Here is a 20,168-nt window from a genome sequence, read left to right as displayed (position 1 = left end):
ACAGTATAGTAAGTGCTGTCATCCTATTGGTATTGGTTTATTATTGTCACTTGTACCGAGGTACAGTGAAAAACTTGCATACCGATCGTACAGATCAATTCATTACACAGTGCAGTTACATTGATTTAGTATAGTCCATTGATGTAGTACAGGTAAAAACAATAACAGTACAGAGTAAAGTGTCACAGCTACAGAGTGCAGTGCAATAAGGTGCAAGGTCACAACAAAGTAGATCATGAGGTCATGGTCATAGTCTCATTGTATAAGGGAACCATTCAATTGTCTTATCACAGTGGGGTAGAAGCTGTCCTTAAGTCTGGTGGATGGCAGTAATAAGAAAAGAATAGGAGCTAGATTGGTGGGCAGCATGATTGAGATTCTGACACATCAGTGCTTTTTTAAAAAAATCTCAATAACGAGACTGAGAGAGAAGAACTTAAAACAATCTCTATCACTAAAAAAGTTAAGTACTAGGCAAATTAATGGAGCTAAATGAAGAGTCCCTTGGACCTGATGGCCTGCATCCTAGGATCCTAAAGGAACTGGATGCATTGGTTGTAATTTGCTAAAATTCCCCGGATTCAAGAGAGGAGTCAGAAAATTAAAGTGGCAGATATAATACTACTCTTGAAAGGAGGGGGATGCAAAGCTGGAAACTACATGCCAATTGGAAAATATTAAGGAGGTAAAGCAGAACGTTTAGAGAGTCGTAAGACAACCAGAGTCAGTACGGGTTTTATGAAAGGGAAATGTTTGACACACTGGCTTGATGTAATGAAATGATCTGTGTGGATGGCATGCAAAACAGTTTTTCACTTCCCCTCGCTACATGTGACAATAATAAACCAATTTACCAATTTTGAGTTTGAGGATGCAACAAACAGGGTGGGAAAAGAAGAACGAATAGATGTGGTGCATTGGAATTTCCTGAAGGCATTAGATAAGGTGCCACATTAATGATTGCAGCACAAGATACGACCCTGACTCTTCCTGATTGGCCATCCAGTGTTGCAGCTGGTTTAATTATTTTAGACTTGGGACAAATGACTGTAGGAAAATGTCTTGAAAGCTTGTAATATTTTAAATTCCATGATTTTTATTTTATCTGCAGAGTAACATCAAACTTATGTGTTGGAGAATGGGGAAGCACAATTTAACTATTTTAACATGGGCTGAATTAGCCTGTAACAGATGGTTAAATGACTAACTAAAAATAGAAGTTTGTGGTTTTTTTTGCATTTCAGGTGACCTCTTACCTGCTGATGGTGTACTTATTCATGGAAATGATCTAAAGATTGATGAAAGCTCACTTACTGGAGAGTCTGACCATGTGAAGAAACGCCTAGACAGAGACCCACTGCTGTTGTCTGGTAAGAAGATGTACCATCCTGCTATTGGTAGGATGGGAATTCATCCCTTAACATGGTAGAAGGGAGTTAGAACCAGCCAATCCATTATCAGAAACAATTTATAAAGCTGTTTTTTGAGGTTAGTTGTGATAGCACTGTGGAGCAAAGCACAATAAAAGCTTTATCTCTCACCCTCCAGTAACTAAGAGAACAACAGGGTCCACAGAGGGGCAGACTGAGATTGGTGAGCCAATTCCTAATTTAACTGGCATATTTGATACCTAGTGACTGTCAAGTCTGGCATGTGCTGGATAATACAGAGCAAAACAAGTTGCTGGAGGAACTCAATGGATCAGACAGCATCTGTGGAGGTGGATGGATAGTCAACATTTTGGTCCAGACCCTTCGTCAGCATCTCGACCAGAAATGTCAACTCATCCCTCCCACTCCACAGATGCTGCCAGACCCACTGAGGTCCTCCAGCAGTTTGTTTTGTTCCAGATTACAGCATCTGTAGTGTCTCGTCTGGATAATACAGCTTTTATTGTATTCTCTTGGGGAGGGGAGCCATCAGCAGGAAGAGGTGGTCACTATTACTGAGGTAGCATAGCTTTGACAGAAACCTGTTCTTATCTGTCAGTGGTTAAGTGTTAAACTGTGCTGGTTCCCTGGTGTCTCAGTTCTATGAAAAATTAATAGGGTGTTAGGGTGCCATGACTGATAAGGAAACCATTCCAGCATTATTGAATGCGGTCAAAAATGAGTCTCCCCTGGTGTAGTTGAAAAGTAAATGCTTGGGTATTTGATAGTGTCAAACAGAAATAAATGGAGACAAGATTGCTAGATTGGAAAAGAGGAATGTGGAATAACCGGCATCTATTTGATGGAGGTGTTGACAAATCAGACCATACACAGGTATGTGTATAGGAAAGGTTTAGAGGGACATGGACCAAACGCGGGTAAGTGGGATTAATTTAAATGGGCATCTTGGTTGGCATGGATGAGTTGGGCGGAAGGGCTGTATTATTCTGTGACTATGAATAGTATGGAATATATAAATGAAAACCCCTCCCAAGTGTATCACATTGAAAGTACCCTGGATGACCAAGTGTTTCAGTCAAGCTTGAAATGCAGGAAAGAGCATTTTGAAATTCAGGCCACTGTTAGAGGAGAAAATGTGCAGTAAAGCAAAAAACAGATTTCAAGTTGTTTGGAAAAACTGGCAACCAACATGAAAGCTTTTGGGATGATTGCAGAATATAGTTAAATAATTCAAGTGTTCTCATTGGATATGTATCTGTACACCTTCACTAAACATGATCAGTTGCTTTAAAGCTGCAGTATTTAATTTTCTAGTGCTTCCTGACTATGACTCGGCTCATAGAAGGGTGCTATTGTATCAAACAATTTAACTGCATTCCTCATCTATTTTAATAGTAGTTATTCCCTTTCAGAGGTACTACTTGCTCCTGCAGTTAGTTTGCTATTTTAGAGTAATTTCTCCCATCTTCCTCTGGATCTCATCCCACCTGTTAACAGGCACAACACTTGTTCATGGAGGAATATAATGCTGATTTGTAATTTGAATCCCTGCTGCTTACCCTCTGAGTAACCAACACTGCTGCACATTATGGGCAAAAAATTCTTGATCTTGGAACAGCTGTTCCAAGAATTTGTGATGCCACATGGCAGCAGAGTTGGAGCACTAACCACAGTAAGAATGAATTGGAGAAGACTAAAGTCTGCTTTTGGAAGACCGGTTGTAAAAAAAAAATTAAGTACTTCAATTTTGCAGTGTACTTGATAAAGACTTGTTTGGAGTGTAGTACCATCTTCAGAAATAAAGCAGATTGACCAAGCATGGAATAAAAGCACTAATGCAGTTTTACTGTAGAGAAGGAAAAATTGGAGGTATTTAAACATTTCACTTTTGTAGAATAGGGTAAAGATGAGTGTGAAATACAAGAAACACTAATTACCGGAAACAAGTTTTAGTTATTCACGTGGATGCCCCAGGCTCTAATAATCTACTCTATATAATGGAGGCAGTTTAGCAATGAAACAGAGATACTAATTTTTCAAAATTCCTTGAAAACAGGAATTTTACCAAGGACTGCAAGGTTCTGAACATTCTACCCTGTTCAGAAAAAACAGGAAGGAATAAACCGGGTAATTATAGACCAGTTAGCTTTAACAGTTTTAAAAAAAAAGACAAAGTTAATAAAAGCCTAAGTGTGTGGGCTAGTAGAGGCAGTTAATATTAATTTCTATAAATAGTCATGCTTGATAAACAAAACCCCACAACATTGCAGAATATATAAACATTATGGATGTAATGTATTTGGGCATTCAAACAAGTCTTTGATCTCAAGTCCTGAAAACCAAGTCGCATGATTTTGAAGGTGGGTGCAGGATAGAAAATGGTGTCTCCGGATGTCAAAAGTGGCCCCAGGATGCAGGTGGTAACACCTGTTGGTCTTGAATAAACTTGGACATGAACACAAACTAATCACAATTTGCCATCAGCTGCCTATTGGTGTACTGTAAGAGAGAATGCAGGTAGTTTTAGGAGAGTAACTGCCTGTAAGGCTGATGGGGACAGAGTTCTCAAAGGGAATTGGGTAGATACTTGGATAATTTGTAGGAAATGTTTTTGTTTAGCTTGGGGGTGGCACTGACAGGATTTAGATTCTTCTATGAATTTTGTAAAACCCTGCATATTTTCTGCCACTGTTAATTAGAGCTTAATTCAGCTTTGCATCTAAATGATGTGGCTGAGAGCTAATTAGATCATCTCTAATCATCTTCATCCCCTACCTCCCTGCCTACTGTAAAAACATTTTCCCAGTCTCTGAATACAGATGCATCAGCTTTCTGCCTGTTCTCAAATCACTGATTCTTCTCCCAGACTGAGAACTGATATTGCTCCAGCTTAAATGTTGAATGAAATTTTCTTTAACTGTGACTATGCTGAATCATTCCTTGTCCTCATTAATATGGTCAGCCACACCTTGGGTTTCCCGTCTTCAGTGGCCCTACCTTTCGTGATTGATGAGCTACAGGCCTGTGCACCCCAGGATTGGCCTTCCTAACAACTGCATTGTTGTCCCTCAATTTCTGTAAACTTCTAACTTTGGATCGCTCCTCCTTAAACCTTCTCTTGTATCAACGGACACAGGGTTAACTTTCAATTGTCCTACCGTGTCCATGCCAAGCTGCATTTCATAATGATGCTTGATCCTTTGGCCATATCTGCTTTAGATTATGGTTGCCATTGCCAATAATAACTTGCTTTGACAGAATATTGGAAAAAAATGAAGTTACTATACAATTTCTAGAAACTCCTCCTTGCCACTGAATCCACCTACCTCCCTGATCCCACAAGTGGACTCCACTCCCTTGTTCTCAAAATATTAAAAGAATTATGTAAAAACGTATTGTATATCCCTGTTGTTTGTATCATCTCTCAATTTCTGTTATGAAGCCGTATGGAGTGCTTTTTACATTAAAGATGTTATACAAGTGCCAGCAAGCTAAAGTGAATTGTTCAAATAGTTGCAGTAAGATTAGCATTGGATTCTGATTTCATCCTCCATTTCATGTATTTAATTTGTGGATGGCAGAACTATGTATTAATAGTAACAAAATGGAGGAATATAGAGGAAGCCCAACTTTGGATGCCCCACTTAAGGCGAAAAGTAAAAGGTGTAAAATACTTCAATCAGAAGTGAAGAAGAGAGAAAATTGGACCAAGAATATGTAACTTGGTTCTAATAAGTACTCTTGGAATTTAAGGAATGGATTGGAATAAAATGTACCTTAAATTTAGCTTAAGGTATGTTATGATAAACATTACTGAAACAATCGTACAATAAAATCATGGTATGCAACACAGTACAAATTATTCTGTGAAGCTAAGCTTAAAATATAGTTCAAATTTCCAAAATGGCACAAAACTTGGCAGAGTTAAATGTGAAGAGAACAGGAAAAAAACAGGTATAAACATGATTAAGATGTGGCAGATGAGAATTAATACAAAAAATGCTAAGTACTGCATTTCATTAGGAAGGCTTAAGAATAGGGTGTCAAAATATAAATGAGGTAAAAGAACTGACATCTGGGGGTTATTTCCGTTAAGCATTGAAAGTGGCAGGGCCAAGTTGAGAAAGTGGTGTATGTTTATAAAAGAAAAGCGTTTGGGATTCTGGGTTTTGTAAGTAGATCCATAGGGTAAAAGCACAAGGAATGATGAGCCTTGTTAAAATATGGGTTCGGTCACAACTGCAACATTAACCGGTTTTAGACATTGTACATAAAGATGTAAAGGCTTTGGAGAGTGAAAAAGATTTCCTTGAAAGATTCCAGAGGTAGTTAAAGGATACATTGTTCCAGAGAAATTCAGCTTCTTCAAAGGGGATATTCTGAAGGTATTTAAAATCATGAAGGGTCTAGACAGGAGAGAGGGAGAGAAATTTTTTTCCATGAAAATGTCAAGACAGGACAGAATGAAAGTGATTGGCAAAGAAACAAAGTAACATGAAAAATATTTAGAATGCACTGACAGTAGTGAAGGTGGGTTTGATGGTGGTGTTCAAAAGGAAACTAGTCTTTGGAAGGGAAAGTTGCAGGGCTACAGGGGAGTGGATTGCCAAGTGGGACTAACTAGATTGCCCTTGCATAGAATTGTGATGGACTCAGTGGGTCAAGTGGCCGCCTCCTGTGCTGTAATCTCCACCAGGAATATGTGAGGAATGGTAAAAATGTAAAAGAGGATTGATAAGCATGTGGATTAAGGATGAAATCACTTCACTGATGGTGGATAAGGTAAGCAGACAGTGGAGGTTTTATGGGTAGAAGTAAGAAAAGGAAAAGTATTTAAGACTGGTAGTTTCTCTTACACCTATCTTGAGTTCAGCCACAACTCATTCTGGTGGGGAAAATGAGTTACAACTCAGAGCAGCATGAGCCGGAACTCTTCAAAAAGAAGTTTACTTAAAAACTGCCTAAGTGCCAGAAACAAAATAATTACAAATACTACAAATATGACAGAAAATATTTCATTGAATTACCAAAAGAGCAATATAAAATCCTGCAAACTGCAACGTGATCTATACTTCCTACACTTTGCACAGCTTTAACCTTTAGCTGCAACTCATGGCATATCTCTACAGGTGGACAAATCTGTTTGCAGTTCCCTTGCAGGCTATTCTGTAACTCGGTGATCTTAGACAGAACTTACCCTCGTGACTGCTCCAGGTTCTGTTGATAGCTGTTTGCAGGATGCTCATCCCTCTCATGAGCTGCCCTCACTTTATTATCCAAAAACCTCACCTGTGATAATTTGATTTATAGAACCTTTCCCTCTTGTCTGCTTCAAGACTATGAACTGTCTGATTATAGGAATGTTTGGTATCCAACCATTAGCACATATGGGGGTGGGGGGGGGTGAGAGAGAACGGAGTTTGTCAGCATTCTAAAGGCTGTGATTAAGATTTTTCCTCTGTTTACACTTACAAACAGCTGTTGAGAACAAGCACAGGCACACTGGAGCCATACAGTTATCTATGCCACAATTTGCAATTTTGAGATTGTCACATTGCAGGGGTCCAGAAAAGCTTGTGTATTAAATGCTCTAGTATTTCCTTTCCAGCTTATTGCCTGTTTTAAAAAGTTCAGTGGATTCCCCACAACATCTTGATGGGAGTTTTGGTCCATGTTGATTCATCGTAAGTTGTGCATTCTTGCCTAAGATGTCTGACAACAGGCCACGGTGAGAATTATTTATAGAACCCCAGCAGCAACTTGAAGTGGGAGACCAGAAAATTGGTATATAAAGGCAAGGTTGACTTCCATGCAATAAAATAGGCTGTCTGTGGTAAATTGAGCAAATCTGCAAATCAGAATCAGGTTTATTATCACTGACTTGTATGTTGTGAAATTTGTTGATTTGTGGGATCAGAGCAGTACAGTGCAAGGACACAAAGTTAGTATTAATTACAAAATAAATGGTGCAAAAAAAAAGGAATAATGAAGTGTTCATAGGTTCATGGACCATTCAGAAATTTGATACCAGAGGGGAAGTACTTGTTCCTAAATTGTTGAGTGTGGGTCTTCAGGCTCCTGTACCACCTGATGGTAGTAACAAGAAGAGGGCATGTACGGATGATGAGGGTCCTTAGTGATGGATGTCGCTGTCTTGAGGCACTGCCTCATAAAGATATCCTCGATGGCATGGAGGGTTGTGCCCATGATGGAGCTGGCTGAGCCTACAACCCTCTGCAGCCTCTTGCGATCCTGTGCATTGGAGCCTCCACACCAGGCTGTGATGCAACTGGTCAGAATGTTCTCCACCGTGCATCTATAGAAATTTGCAAATGACTTTAGTTGACGTACCAAATCTCCTCAAACTCCTAATGAAGTAGAGCTGCTGGCGTGCCTTCATCGTGATTGCATCAATGTGTTGGGCCCAGGATAGATCCTCTGAGATGTTGATGCCCAGGAAATTGAAGTCAGGATTAGTGCTAGAGAGTAAAATATTGTGATCCAGAATCAATTTGTATCTCAAGTAAGAACTTGGCTTAAAGCATGGACAGCAAAAAGAGAGCAAAATAGGAAGACAAACTTACAAGGAACATCCAGATTTGTTAGTTTTTATGAAAAAGTCTTTGGGACCATTCTGAGACTTCCAAATCAATAACATTGGTGTGTAAGTATTGACACAGTAATTCACAGTAAAAGAGTAAAATGCCAGAGAGCCCAAGAAAACGAACATGATTCAAGACTGGAAAATGAATGTGAAATAACTGGTAAAGGAAATGGCACTATATAGCGGAAGGTCACTGGGGCAGAACTTATTTCCATTTCAGAGTTTAAAGAAAATAGGGGAGGACTTTGCAGAAATCCTAATTGTAATATTCCAAAATTACCTTGTTTTGGGAGCAGCTGCTTTAGATTTGAAAATTGTGAATATCGTTTTGCTATTTATGCAACATGTGAAAGGAAGCCAGGAAATTAGACCAGTTGGCCTAATCTGACATGCGGTCAAAGGTCAAACTAGTCTGACTTTCCTGACTCACTAATCTATAATTTTTTTTTGATGTGATGAAAGTAATGGAGAGGTGATTCTGTATGAATTCTGTTTGTCAGGATTTTCAAACAAACATTAAACTGTTTCTCTCTTCATAGTTGTTTCCAGCATTCTGTTCTTCAGATTTCCTGGATCTGCAGTTTTTTTTTAAACCTTTTACTTATGTTGTTCATGTGGTTGTCCAGAAGGAATGTAATTGAGCTGCTCATTAGTAACTTATCACCTAAAAGTGAAGGTTGTGGAATTAAAGGGAACTTTATGATCTGGTTAAGAATTTGGCTGAGGAGTGAGAGGCAGAGATAATGTGTTTAGATTAAAACTAGTGGCCTGTAAACATCAGCTATTTATAAACAGTTTAGGTGATGAGATGTATTGCTTTCTATCAGAATTTGCTATTGTCACAATAAAGTAGCTGAGAAAAACTGGTAGGTGGACAAACATGAGGCCATCCACATTGTACCTGAAGAGATTACAGTGCTTTCTAAATGGTGAAAAACTGGAAGTGCAGAGAGACTTAAATATCCAGGTATAGAGATCATGCCATGAGCAGGTACTGAAGATAATTAGAGTGTGGGCCTCTTCATATAGCAGCCTAAAATGTGGAAGTTATTCTGCTGCTTGGCAAAGCACTGCTTAAATCACACCTGGAGTATTGAGTAATTCCTGGGCACCATGTTGGCCTTTGGAAGAGTGCTTAATAGATTTGCATTGCCTCATGTTTAAATTAGGAGAGATTACATAAACTAACATTGTGAACCCTGGAATTTCGGCAGTTAAGGCTGACTTCATTAAAGTTTCCAAAAAATTAAGGGCAGACTAAAGCTGTTTTATTTCCTGAACCTAGGCCTAGGGCATGAGACATAAGGTTGGAAAAGGCTTGCTTTGAAGATGGAAGTTTTCAAATACGAAAACAATTCTGCAAATGGCAGCTGACACAAGGTTAGTTCTGGGGCAAAGATAAGTGAATGGAATTGGGTCACAGGTCTCACTGGTGGAAAAGGTTCTGGGTTTAATGGTCTTGCTTTGGGGATTCAGACTGAGACCAGGCTTATACTAAGTAGAGAATAAATTTGCAGGCATTGTTTGAGGCCTGGAGTATAGCACTTTTTAAAAATGAGAAACAAACTGCAGATGCTGGAAATCTGAAAGAACAGAAACAATCAGATCAGGCAGCATCAGTGGGAAATAAAACAGTTAACATTTAAGGTCATTGACCCTTAAGTTCTGGTTCTCTTTCTAAAGATGTCTGACTTGTGGAGCATTTCTAGCATTTTCTGTTTTTACTTTAAAAGTGAGTGCAGATTAATAAACCTTTTTAAAAAAAAAGAAAATGACATCAAGAGATTTATAAACATAGAACATTACAGCACAGTACAGGCCCTTCGGCCCACAATGTTTTGCTAACATTTTATCCTGATCTATGATCTATCTAACCCTTCCCTCCCACATCGCCCTCCATTTCTCTATCATTCATGTGGCTATCTAAGAGTCTCTTAAATGAAAAATATTGATCAAGTCATAGAACAATGCAGAATTGAGTTTTCCTTTATGAAGGAATTGAAATTATAATATGAAATAGAATTTCCCATAACAATTTGGATATGACTATTATGACAAGTAACAGGAAATTGAGGTTATTTCTAGTTCAATATAGACAACTGAAGATGGTTTTAAAACTATTTTGATACTGCAATGCAAAAATCAATTTCCTTCTGAGGATATGACAAAGTGGATTGATGGAAAGGGTGCAGTAGAAAGAGTTCATTAGCTTAAAATTGTGGATGATTAGAATAAAGATTACTTTGAATGGTACAGTGTTTAACTTTTTGAACCAGATGATGCACTGAGAGTAATTTTGGATTTCTCAAGCTGAGATCTCCACCTGCCCTGTAAATTTTAGAGGGATTTGCTGCATATGTGTAAAAAAAAAAGTAACCAAACGAAAGGGTACCCTCTGGAGCTGATTTGAGGATTAGAATGTCTGACATATAAAGACATGATAGCCCATTGATTAGCTGTCTTTTTAGTCTTTAACATGCTCTTCACTGGAGTATTAGATTATTCCTAACAGTTACCACCCTTTTGAGCAGACATTTTTCAGTCTGCTCTACAAAATATACATACTGCTTTTTCCCATTGGACTCAAATGTCCTACATTATTTCAAATTTGGGGATTAATAATTTGTGTCCAAGAATATACTTAATCTTGTAGTTCAACCCCTTTACACCCGCTGCTCTGCTTTTCTATAATGGATATGCATTGTAAGTGCAATTTGAGGTTTATACAGTATTTCACATCCTGTGCCCCAACGTGCCATTGCTCATCAGACTATATTCTTGATATTTACTTGTGTTAATCCTTTCAAAGTTTATTGCACTAGTTGTATTCCATTTGTGTAAAGTTCACGTTTCTCACATTATGCGTACTTGCCTCTATCAGCATTAGATTTGTTTTACGGCTGTACATTTGCATAACTAGACTGAATTACTGTCAGTAGTAGCTGTGTCCTGTAGTCTTGCACAACTCAATCTAGGGAATTGGTTTCTGCATGCAGGTCATTGTTGTATTGAGCATGGAGCCCTGAGTTCATGTTACAACTATTCAATGTGTGGTGATAAAAATCACATGAAACTTTCTTGCTTTTCACTAATGGCTGGTTCTAACTCTGGTCCGTTTTCAGGTACCCACGTAATGGAAGGTTCCGGGCGAATGGTAGTCACGGCTGTTGGTGTAAACTCTCAGACTGGAATCATCTTCACTTTGCTAGGGTCTGGAGAGGAGGAAGAGAAGAAAAGTAAGTACATTACTTTCAACCATTAATTGGACAGCAAGTTAAAAGGGTACGTCAATGTGTATCTTTTGGATGTGACGTTAGAGATTGTAAAAGATGCTTTCTAATTGCGATGTGATGTCAAGTCACTTTATCAGTGCTGAGGAGCAACTTTTTTTTTAATCTTGAACTTCAAATCATGGAATCCATGCTAAGCCTGTCAACTCTGATACAAAAGCACTAATTCTGTACTTTGGCTGTTCTCCACAATAGGTAATCACAGTATAATCTTGTTGGTCAGCTGAGTGGTGTACTTTAGCATCTGTTAACAAGTCAAGCTCCTAAGAAATCCACATAAGCAGGATTTCTGTATGAAATATATACTGTATAGATTTCTTTCAGGAATACTAGGTGATATGAGCCCAGGTGCAAGTTTGTGGATACATCTGAACTTTAATCTGCAATTTTTGTTTATGTCAGGAACTGTTAAACTTCACAATTTTCTTAATGCAAAGAGCTGTAGATCTGGTCATTGAATATATTCATAGTGGATATTGATAGACATTTCAACTTCATAGGAATCGAGAGCTAAGGGTGAGCATGGGAAATTGGTCAAGGTTGGATCGGCCATGGTCTTATTGAATGGCAGCATAGGCTTCAGGAGCCGATTGGCCTGCTCTGGTTTATTGTATTTTCCTGAGTCTATTCTTGATTTGGTTGTTGCCACATTGTAGGGTCTTGAATTGGCTACTATGTTCTCTACGTCAAAATTGTGCCTAATTTAGTACTTTCTCTTTAAAATTTTTCAAGTGCCAAAGTTCGAAAGTTGAAAGAAAGAGTTTATTGTCATATGCACAGGTGCAATGAAAAACTTGCTTGCAGCAGCATCATCACAGGCACATAACATCAGATAAACAGCATTCACAAGAAAAACACAAATAGAATTTTTACAAGAGCACAATTAGAACAAAGAAAAAGTCCATTGTAGTGCAGAGTGATCAAAGTAGTCATGGTGTTTCTATACTGAGGCAGTGATTAGGTTTGTGCTGGTTGGTTCAAGAACCGAATGGTTGAAGGAAAGTGGCTGTTCCTGAACCTGGTGGTGTAGGACTTCAGTCTTCTGTACTTCATGCCCAATGGTAGCTGCAAGAAGATGGCATGGCCCAGATGGTGGGGACCTTTGATAGATGTTGCCGCCTTGAGGCAGCGCCTCATGTAGCTACTACTGATAGTGGGGAGGAATGTGCCCATGATGCGTCGTCAACTACTCTCTGCAGCTTCAAGCATTCCTGTGCATTGGAATTGCTGTACCAGACCATGATGCAACCAGTCAGGATATTTTCAATGGTACATCTGTAGAAGTTTGAGAGTGTTCATTGACATGCTGATCCTCCTCCTAAGAAAGTAAAAATGCTGACTCGCCTTCCTTGTAATTGCATCATGTGCTGGCCCAGTACAGGTCACCCGATTATGTTAACACTGAGGAGTTTAAAGCTGCTGACCCTCTCCACTGCCGATTTCCCCCAATGTAGACTGGTGCGTGTTCGCACTCCTTCCCCTTCCTGAAGTCAACAATTGGCTCTTTAGTTAAACTGATGTTAAGTGAAAGGTTGCTGTTGTTTCAGCATCACTCAGCCAGGTGTTTTATCTCGCTCCTGTACGCTATCACTGCCAGTGACTTGTCCAACAACAGAGGTGTTGTAAGCAAAAGATTCTACACAAATGATTTTTTTTTCCCTTTTGCTGCTAGTCTATTTATAGTTTCCCGCAGAAGTTATAAAAGTCTGGCTGAATTTTGAAAAACCTGAATCACCCCACTTCCCTCCCTACCTCCCAAACATTAGTTCAAACTTTGGCTCCAGATGACCTTGCAAGCAAGTGCCCTAATAGTAGGGGAATACTGACTGAATATTAATGAGTAGAGCTTTAAAATTTTCTGTGGAAAATATAATTATTTGTTCAGGTATTTATCAATATCTCTATTTCATTATTGGACCTAGGATAACAAGCATTCTAAATTTTTCATTACATGTACAAATGAATTCTTTTGCAAGGACAAACACATCTACGTTTGCAGTATTCCTCTATTTTTAAGGATAAATGCTAAATACTTAATGTGTACAAAAGGAGTTCCCATTTAGACCATTAAATGACTCATTGAATATGTCAATGCATAAATTAAGTTAACATTCCCTCCTGCATTTTTCTCTTAGGTAAGAAGCAAGATGGAACTGTGGAAAATCGAAACAAAGGTAAACATTTTATGTAGCAGTTTATTATTTTTTAAATACATCTGGAAACAATAGTAGAACCAATGTCGATGTGGAACATTATTTATAAAGGTCATTTGTGGAAAATGTCCATGTAGAGAAATGGGACAGTTCCATGACATTTGATATTTTCTCCTCTCACTTCTTCCCTGTTCCCTGATCCACCTCTCACCACCCCATCAAAAGTTCTCCCCAAGCTCTCTGTTCTTCAGCCCTAAGAAATGTTCATATACCATTGCTAAATAGTCTTTCCTCAGACTGGGGTGGCTTTGAAGGTGGAGGAGCAGGGAAAGCCAACTTCAACAAAGTTCTCATCCTGAACATGGTCTTGTCATCATTCCCACCCAATTTCATGAGCAATGAACACAAGTCTCATGGAAACACAACTCCTCCCACCACTGATCCAGGCAGTTGGACTTGTTAAATTATAACACCCCTGAGCTAGGAACCATTGCATATCACCAATGGATTCTGACACTATGAAGATTGAACTGATCACTCCTAATATGCTCTGTAACCTCAGTTTGGCACCAACAGAAACGCTGTTTTATGGAAATCAGTGCTGAAGGTCTCAAGGACCCTGCATGAGCTCCTCAGATGATGCCTCAGAGAACTTGATTCCAAATAAACTGGAGCTGCAATGTCATACCCTCCCAGAAAACCTCAGGATTGGTTTGAGGAGAATGACTAGGTGGTCCAGGTGCTAATTGGTGGCAAACAAGGCATTCTAAGAATGGAAACTTCATGCATCAAGGGGAAAAAAAAACACACCTTTATAGGCACCTGAAGGCCAAGGTTGAACAGCAAATCTGTGACCTAATCAACAGCTGGTTGGAAAGAGCACATTACCCATGATATGTGCAGATTATTCAATGTTGTCAAGACCTTCTATGGCTCAAACACTTGAGAGCCCCCCCCCCCCCCCTTCCCGCTTAGAGCCAAGGACAGGAAAGTACCAAAGACGGGCAAACTCTCTAACCATGATTCTGTTCCTGATGTGAGTTTAATTTACAAAAATTAGTCATTCCAGTCTTGCCACCACTGAATTGTCTTAAAGGCCATGTGTCAACTGAAGAATAAGGCCTCAGGAAAAGATGGCATTCAAAACTTGGTAGAGAAAGTTAGATATCCATTGTGTCAGCTTCACAATAACATATAATAGACCCAAATTCAGTGCAAACTGATGTCAAGCAAGGCTCAGCTCTCAATTCTTCTCACAATCCTTTATGTACCTCAACAAACATTTCACTGGAGCTGCACTGATGTTCAGGAGAAATAAAAGCTAACCATTATTGTATATCCAGAACCAAGCTCACCCCAACTTGAATTATCAAGCTGTGGACATTTCTGCATCTGCATGTTTGGAGGCTGAGCTCCAAGTTATCAACTCGTTCACTGAAGCATACAAGAGAATGGGAAAAGCAAAGATCTTCTACGAACCTGCCCTACTGCACAATGCTATCAGCAGATAGGGTCAAACAAGGCAAAAGTCCTTGATGAGATGCTGCTTCCCATACCTCTGGAGCCACCTCTGTATGAAGTGAAGTTCACCATCACTTTCACCATCACTAGCATCGTCTGAGGAAAATTGAAACTTGGCACAAAGCTCATGGTCTACCAGGCAGCAGTGATCCCTGACCTCATGTACTCTTCTGAATCAGAACTACCTACTAACACTCCACAAGATCCTCCCAATCCAGGAGTAGGAAAAGTAAACATCAATGTTCTCTCCTCAACGTTGAGGTGTAAATTGCATTCAAAAAGCTCTGGTGGGCAGGCCAATTTGTTCACATATCTAATAGTAGACTCCAATCTGTTCCCTCTTCTGTGCTTTGTCATATCACCAGGTGGACAGAGGAAATGATTCGTAGCCTCCTTGGGAAAAAGTATAACATCACCACCACTTTGGGAATCCCTGTTCAAAGTGAAGGGGGAATCCTTCAGAATGACATTAAGAGCCTTGAATCCACATGGTGGGCCCAGTGTAAGTGGCAGGAGGAGTGAACCAAGTTACTCACCTGCCCTGTCTAGAATCTCCTGCCCTACCTGGCCACTTCAGAATCTGCAAAACAGGAGTGGTAGTAGGTCACCCTGGGGACTACATTGTGAACACTTAGAACTCTCATGCATTTGTACACCAGATTGCTCAGTAGTCCTGTATCCAAAAGAGCAACGTTTTGTTATACATTTGCAAACCCATCAGTGCTGCTTGCTTCAATTTTATACAAGTTTTGGATGGGGATTGGTCTTCTGTTATATAACTTCAGTCGTAGAACCTTCAAGCTCCAAAAGAAAATGGCTTCTGCCCAGATTCCACATCATTCTCCATCATACAGTAAAATGTCCTCGTATTCAAGTACTTGAACAGCTCTTTCAAAAATATTTATGACATTGGCTTCCACCTATGTTTCAGTTAAAGCATTCCAAACTCTAACAACTGAATTTCTCATCCTGTCCTTAATGTTATTCCATTTATTTTAAATCTGGCATTTTGTCATTGACTTGCTTTCCTGAGGAATAATTTTCAGTCTCCAATGTGCCAAAACCTGGGTTAAGTCTCCTCTTTATTCTGTTCTAAGGAAAGCTGTCCTTTACCAACCTCTCCTCTTAACTAATAGTCATAGAGCAGTACAGCCCAACCAGTCCATGCCAGTCACAGTGCCCACCCATGTTCCTGTGTTCGACCCATATTCCTCCAAGACCCACCTTTCCACGTACCTAACCAAGTGCTTCTTAAATGATACTATTGTATCTGCCTCAACCACTTCCTCTGGCAGCTCGTTCCATATACTCACCACCCTCTGTGGAAAAAGTTACCCCTCCAGTCCCTTTTAAATCTTTCCCCTCTTGCCCTAAACCTATGCTCTCTAATTTTGGACTCCCCTACCCTGGGAAAAAGACTGTTACCATCCACTACACCAACTCTTCCTCATCCCTGCTATGCTACTCTTGGACTCATCAATGGCATAGTTCAAGATAGGGTGGCATTTGAAAGTTAATGAGACTGATCATGGAAAGAGAGAGAAAACGCACACTGTCCTTGGACATATTTAGCTGCTCTCTCATTACAGGGTCTAGATCCTGGGATTCCCAAGAGCATTATTGGAATACCATCACCAGAAGGGGTGCTGTAGTTCAAAGCTGCAGCTCACAACCACCTTCTGGAGTGTACTTTGGGATGGGCAACAAATGCTGGTTTTGCCAAAGGTTGAGGTATTTATTTTTTTTTAAATAGTCTAAATATCTTTTTTTAATGAATAATGAGAGTTCCAGCCTCTCAGTCAGGAGGTTGTTGTTTCTTTCCAAAGTTACATGGGCCAAACACAGACGAGTGGGACTAATTCGGCTACATCAGCATGGACAAGTTGGGCCAAAGGACCCATTTTTCCATGCTGTATAGCTCTACAACTCCAAACTGAACATCTGCTTTTGTTTTTCAGCTAAAGCCCAAGATGGTGCAGCTATGGAAATGCAGCCTTTGAAAAGTGACGAAACGGGTGATGATGGAAGTGAAAGAAATAAAAAAAGTCTCCCCAAAAAAGAGAAGTCTGTACTTCAAGGAAAGCTAACAAAACTGGCAGTTCAAATCGGGAAAGCTGGTATGGCAATTGATGTCTGTTTTAATATGTTTGTTCCACAATCCCAGCTTTATGATTGGAATTTTGTATAGAATTGTTTGGATTGTGATCCAAGGTGTTGGAAACGTCTCTCCCAAAACATTTTGGAAAATGTTTACTTTGGCCAATAAAATCATAAAGAACTGAGTGAGGAATGTAGTTTTAAAGTTTATTCAGTTGATGAATACACCTAGTTCTTAATGGAATTAGTTCTGCTGTGACAAATGATGACTACTTTTGCACTTCCAGCAGCCATATATTACAATATCTGGATCGACTCATTTGGATCCCTTACCTCATTTGTTATGCTAAATTGCCTTCACTTTTGAAGTTCGTTTCCTTAGAAGTGTGGGGGCTAATGCAACTGCACAAGCACTGACTGGAACATAACTGAAGGGATAACAGCAGCGTGCAAAATAGAATACCCCCGTTACCGTGCAGCTCTTTGCTGCTATAAGCACCCCTGCTGAAAAGCAGTGTTTATGCAATTTTTGTTGACTTTCATGTACACATCCCACTCCCTGAGGACCCTACTGATCTTTCTCTCCTCCACCACCCCCCAACACCAATCAGCATTCTAAAGGATTGTTCCCTGATCCACTCTTCAATATCAACACCCCCAACCCCTTCTTATGGCATCATCCCTTGTAAAGACAGATGCCACGCCTGCCCTTTGATCCTGCCTCCCCACACTGCTCTTCACAACATCCCACATCCCAAGCATTGTTTCTAAGTGCTCATGATGCAATTTTCCCTGAACGTTGGAGAGACGTCTGATTTCCAGCACCTGCCATGTTTTGCTGATATGGAAATGAGCCATTATTGACTATTCATCATTTGTGCACATAGTGGTTATAAAGGTTAAGTAATTCATGGACACAGCAGCACTTTATTATTACCAGGTGTTATTTGTAATTTATTTTGTAACACTCCTCTATTTTTCTTTCATAGGATTGGTGATGTCTGCTATTACAGTTATAATTCTTGTTCTGTTTTTTGTGATTGATACGTTTTGGGTTCAGCACCTCCCCTGGTTGACTCAGTGCACACCAATTTACATCCAGTATTTAGTTAAATTTTTCATCATTGGTGTTACTGTCCTGGTTGTGGCAGTACCAGAAGGTCTTCCCCTTGCAGTTACAATCTCCCTGGCTTATTCTGTTAAGGTAAGCTTTAGAAATGTACCTCTAAATCTCGGGCCTCGGGGTTGCTGAATTTGCTCATGTAGTTGATTATTTTTTCCTCTCCCTTTACTTACTGCTGTGACTTGTATTTGCCTGATCAATGTCTAGCCACTGTTTCTCAATAGTGCTTCAAATGTGATTCTGTACCAGGATTGACTAGTTATTTGAGAAACAAGTTTTTTGGTAGTTTCTGCTCTAGCCTAACCTGTGCCTTTGTTTCAGGTCATTGCACAATAATCAGATCTGATCAATATATTTGCAGACATGGCTTACTTTAATGCAAACTTCCATTTCTGTGTGGTGTAATTTCCACACACATTCCAATTGGTCAGTGCATTTCCCCAGGCCATAATGATTTGGTACAAGTCATTATGGAAACTGTGAATCTTTCTCCTGGTCAAATGTTATTGCATCTTGTGTGTGGACCATTTGCTGCATTTTGATTCCTTGGGACGTGTAGTTTTGTTTCCCATTTAATGATACAATTGATGCAAACCAGTAAGTGTGGGGAACTGCTTACCTGAGTGAACTGCACATGTTGCTTTAAATATATTCAGGACTGAGGTTGAGATTTTTGGTTGCCTGGACAATAATGGGCCATAGGGAGTGGAGTTGAGGTAGATCATTCAATAGACCTGGGATCCTATTTCCATATTATGCTAATCCAAGTTTGGTTAGGGTGTAAATCACACCCTCGGAGAATTGTTCCATAAAGATAAATACCATTAATTTAAGTATCAAATGGCACATGTTCTTGCACATTGATCAAAATAACCACAAATTTCTCAATACAGAAAATGATGAAGGATAATAATCTGGTCAGACATCTGGATGCCTGTGAAACCATGGGGAATGCAACAGCTATATGTTCAGACAAAACTGGTACCCTTACAATGAACAGAATGACTGTGGTTCAAGCATATATTGCTGGCAAATACTACAAGAAAATTCCAGATCCAGATTCTCTTCCTGAGAATACTATGGACAAACTTATTGCAGGAATAGCTGTGAACTCTGCTTATACTACAAAGATACTGGTATGTTGATACTTGCATATTTTTCTCTTATGCCTGTCCCTATTCCTTAAAATATAAAATATGCTTAGAATTAATGCCATGAAGGTTCTTGCCTAAAGTACATCCAATGTTTTGTTGTATAATACGATACTGTTTTGAAATTTTTGTATTTGAATATCACAAACTTAAAAACTAGTGGAACTTGAGTTGAATATTCTTTAAGTTACAAGGTAGTAATCCAGTCAAGGGTTCAGTGCCCTAACCCCAGAGGAAAACTTTCAATGATTTGCTAGAAATGTAAACTGCATTTTGCAACAGTTTTAAATGTGCTTAACTTTTTATTTTGCTGCATCATTTAACAGTTGTGCATATTTTATTTTAATTTAATTTGGATCAAATCCATTAAGATTGAGTACATCAAATGTATTATTGATCTAACTTCACAGCCACCCGAGAAAGAAGGTGGCTTGCCACGTCATTGTGGCAATAAGACGGAATGTGCCTTGTTGCAATTTGTATTGCAATTGAAGAAAGACTACCAGACAATACGAAATGAAATTCCAGAAGAGAAAATGTTCAAAGTCTATACCTTCAATTCTGCACGAAAATCTATGAGTACAGTCCTGAAGAATCCTGATGGTGGTTATCAAATGTTCAGCAAGGGTGCATCCGAGATTGTGCTTAAAAAGTAGGTATAATAGGGTATTATAAGTATGTATTTATAATTGACATTGTTGGATTTCTGGAGGGAACTTGAATAAGACAGTGATCTAGAGAATAGATTTAACTGCAATTTATAGCATAAATTGAGTGTTAATCTGAGATGTGCAAATTGTACACTTGAGACATTGAAACGTGGGTCACTCTCAAGCTA

General features: G+C 39.3%; 1 protein-coding gene across 7 annotated transcripts in view; it reads left to right on the top strand.

The window, feature by feature from the left end:
* LOC127578652 (plasma membrane calcium-transporting ATPase 1-like) overlaps positions 1-20,168 on the top strand; it is a 90,196-nt gene that overhangs the window by 43,690 nt on the left and 26,338 nt on the right. For all 7 annotated transcript variants that reach the window (XM_052030918.1, XM_052030912.1, XM_052030911.1 and 4 more), the window contains exons 5-11: positions 1,245-1,370; positions 11,118-11,231; positions 13,421-13,459; positions 16,918-17,076; positions 18,046-18,260; positions 19,073-19,315; positions 19,741-19,982. In XM_052030918.1, the coding sequence (XP_051886878.1) occupies positions 1,245-1,370; positions 11,118-11,231; positions 13,421-13,459; positions 16,918-17,076; positions 18,046-18,260; positions 19,073-19,315; positions 19,741-19,982 (1,138 nt within the window). The remainder of the gene's footprint in view (positions 1-1,244; positions 1,371-11,117; positions 11,232-13,420; positions 13,460-16,917; positions 17,077-18,045; positions 18,261-19,072; positions 19,316-19,740; positions 19,983-20,168) is intronic.

This window comes from Pristis pectinata, chromosome 15 (genome assembly GCF_009764475.1).
Source record: "Pristis pectinata isolate sPriPec2 chromosome 15, sPriPec2.1.pri, whole genome shotgun sequence".
Classification (NCBI taxonomy): Eukaryota; Metazoa; Chordata; class Chondrichthyes; order Rhinopristiformes; family Pristidae; genus Pristis; species Pristis pectinata.
This window is presented reverse-complemented; position numbering and strand designations above follow the sequence as displayed.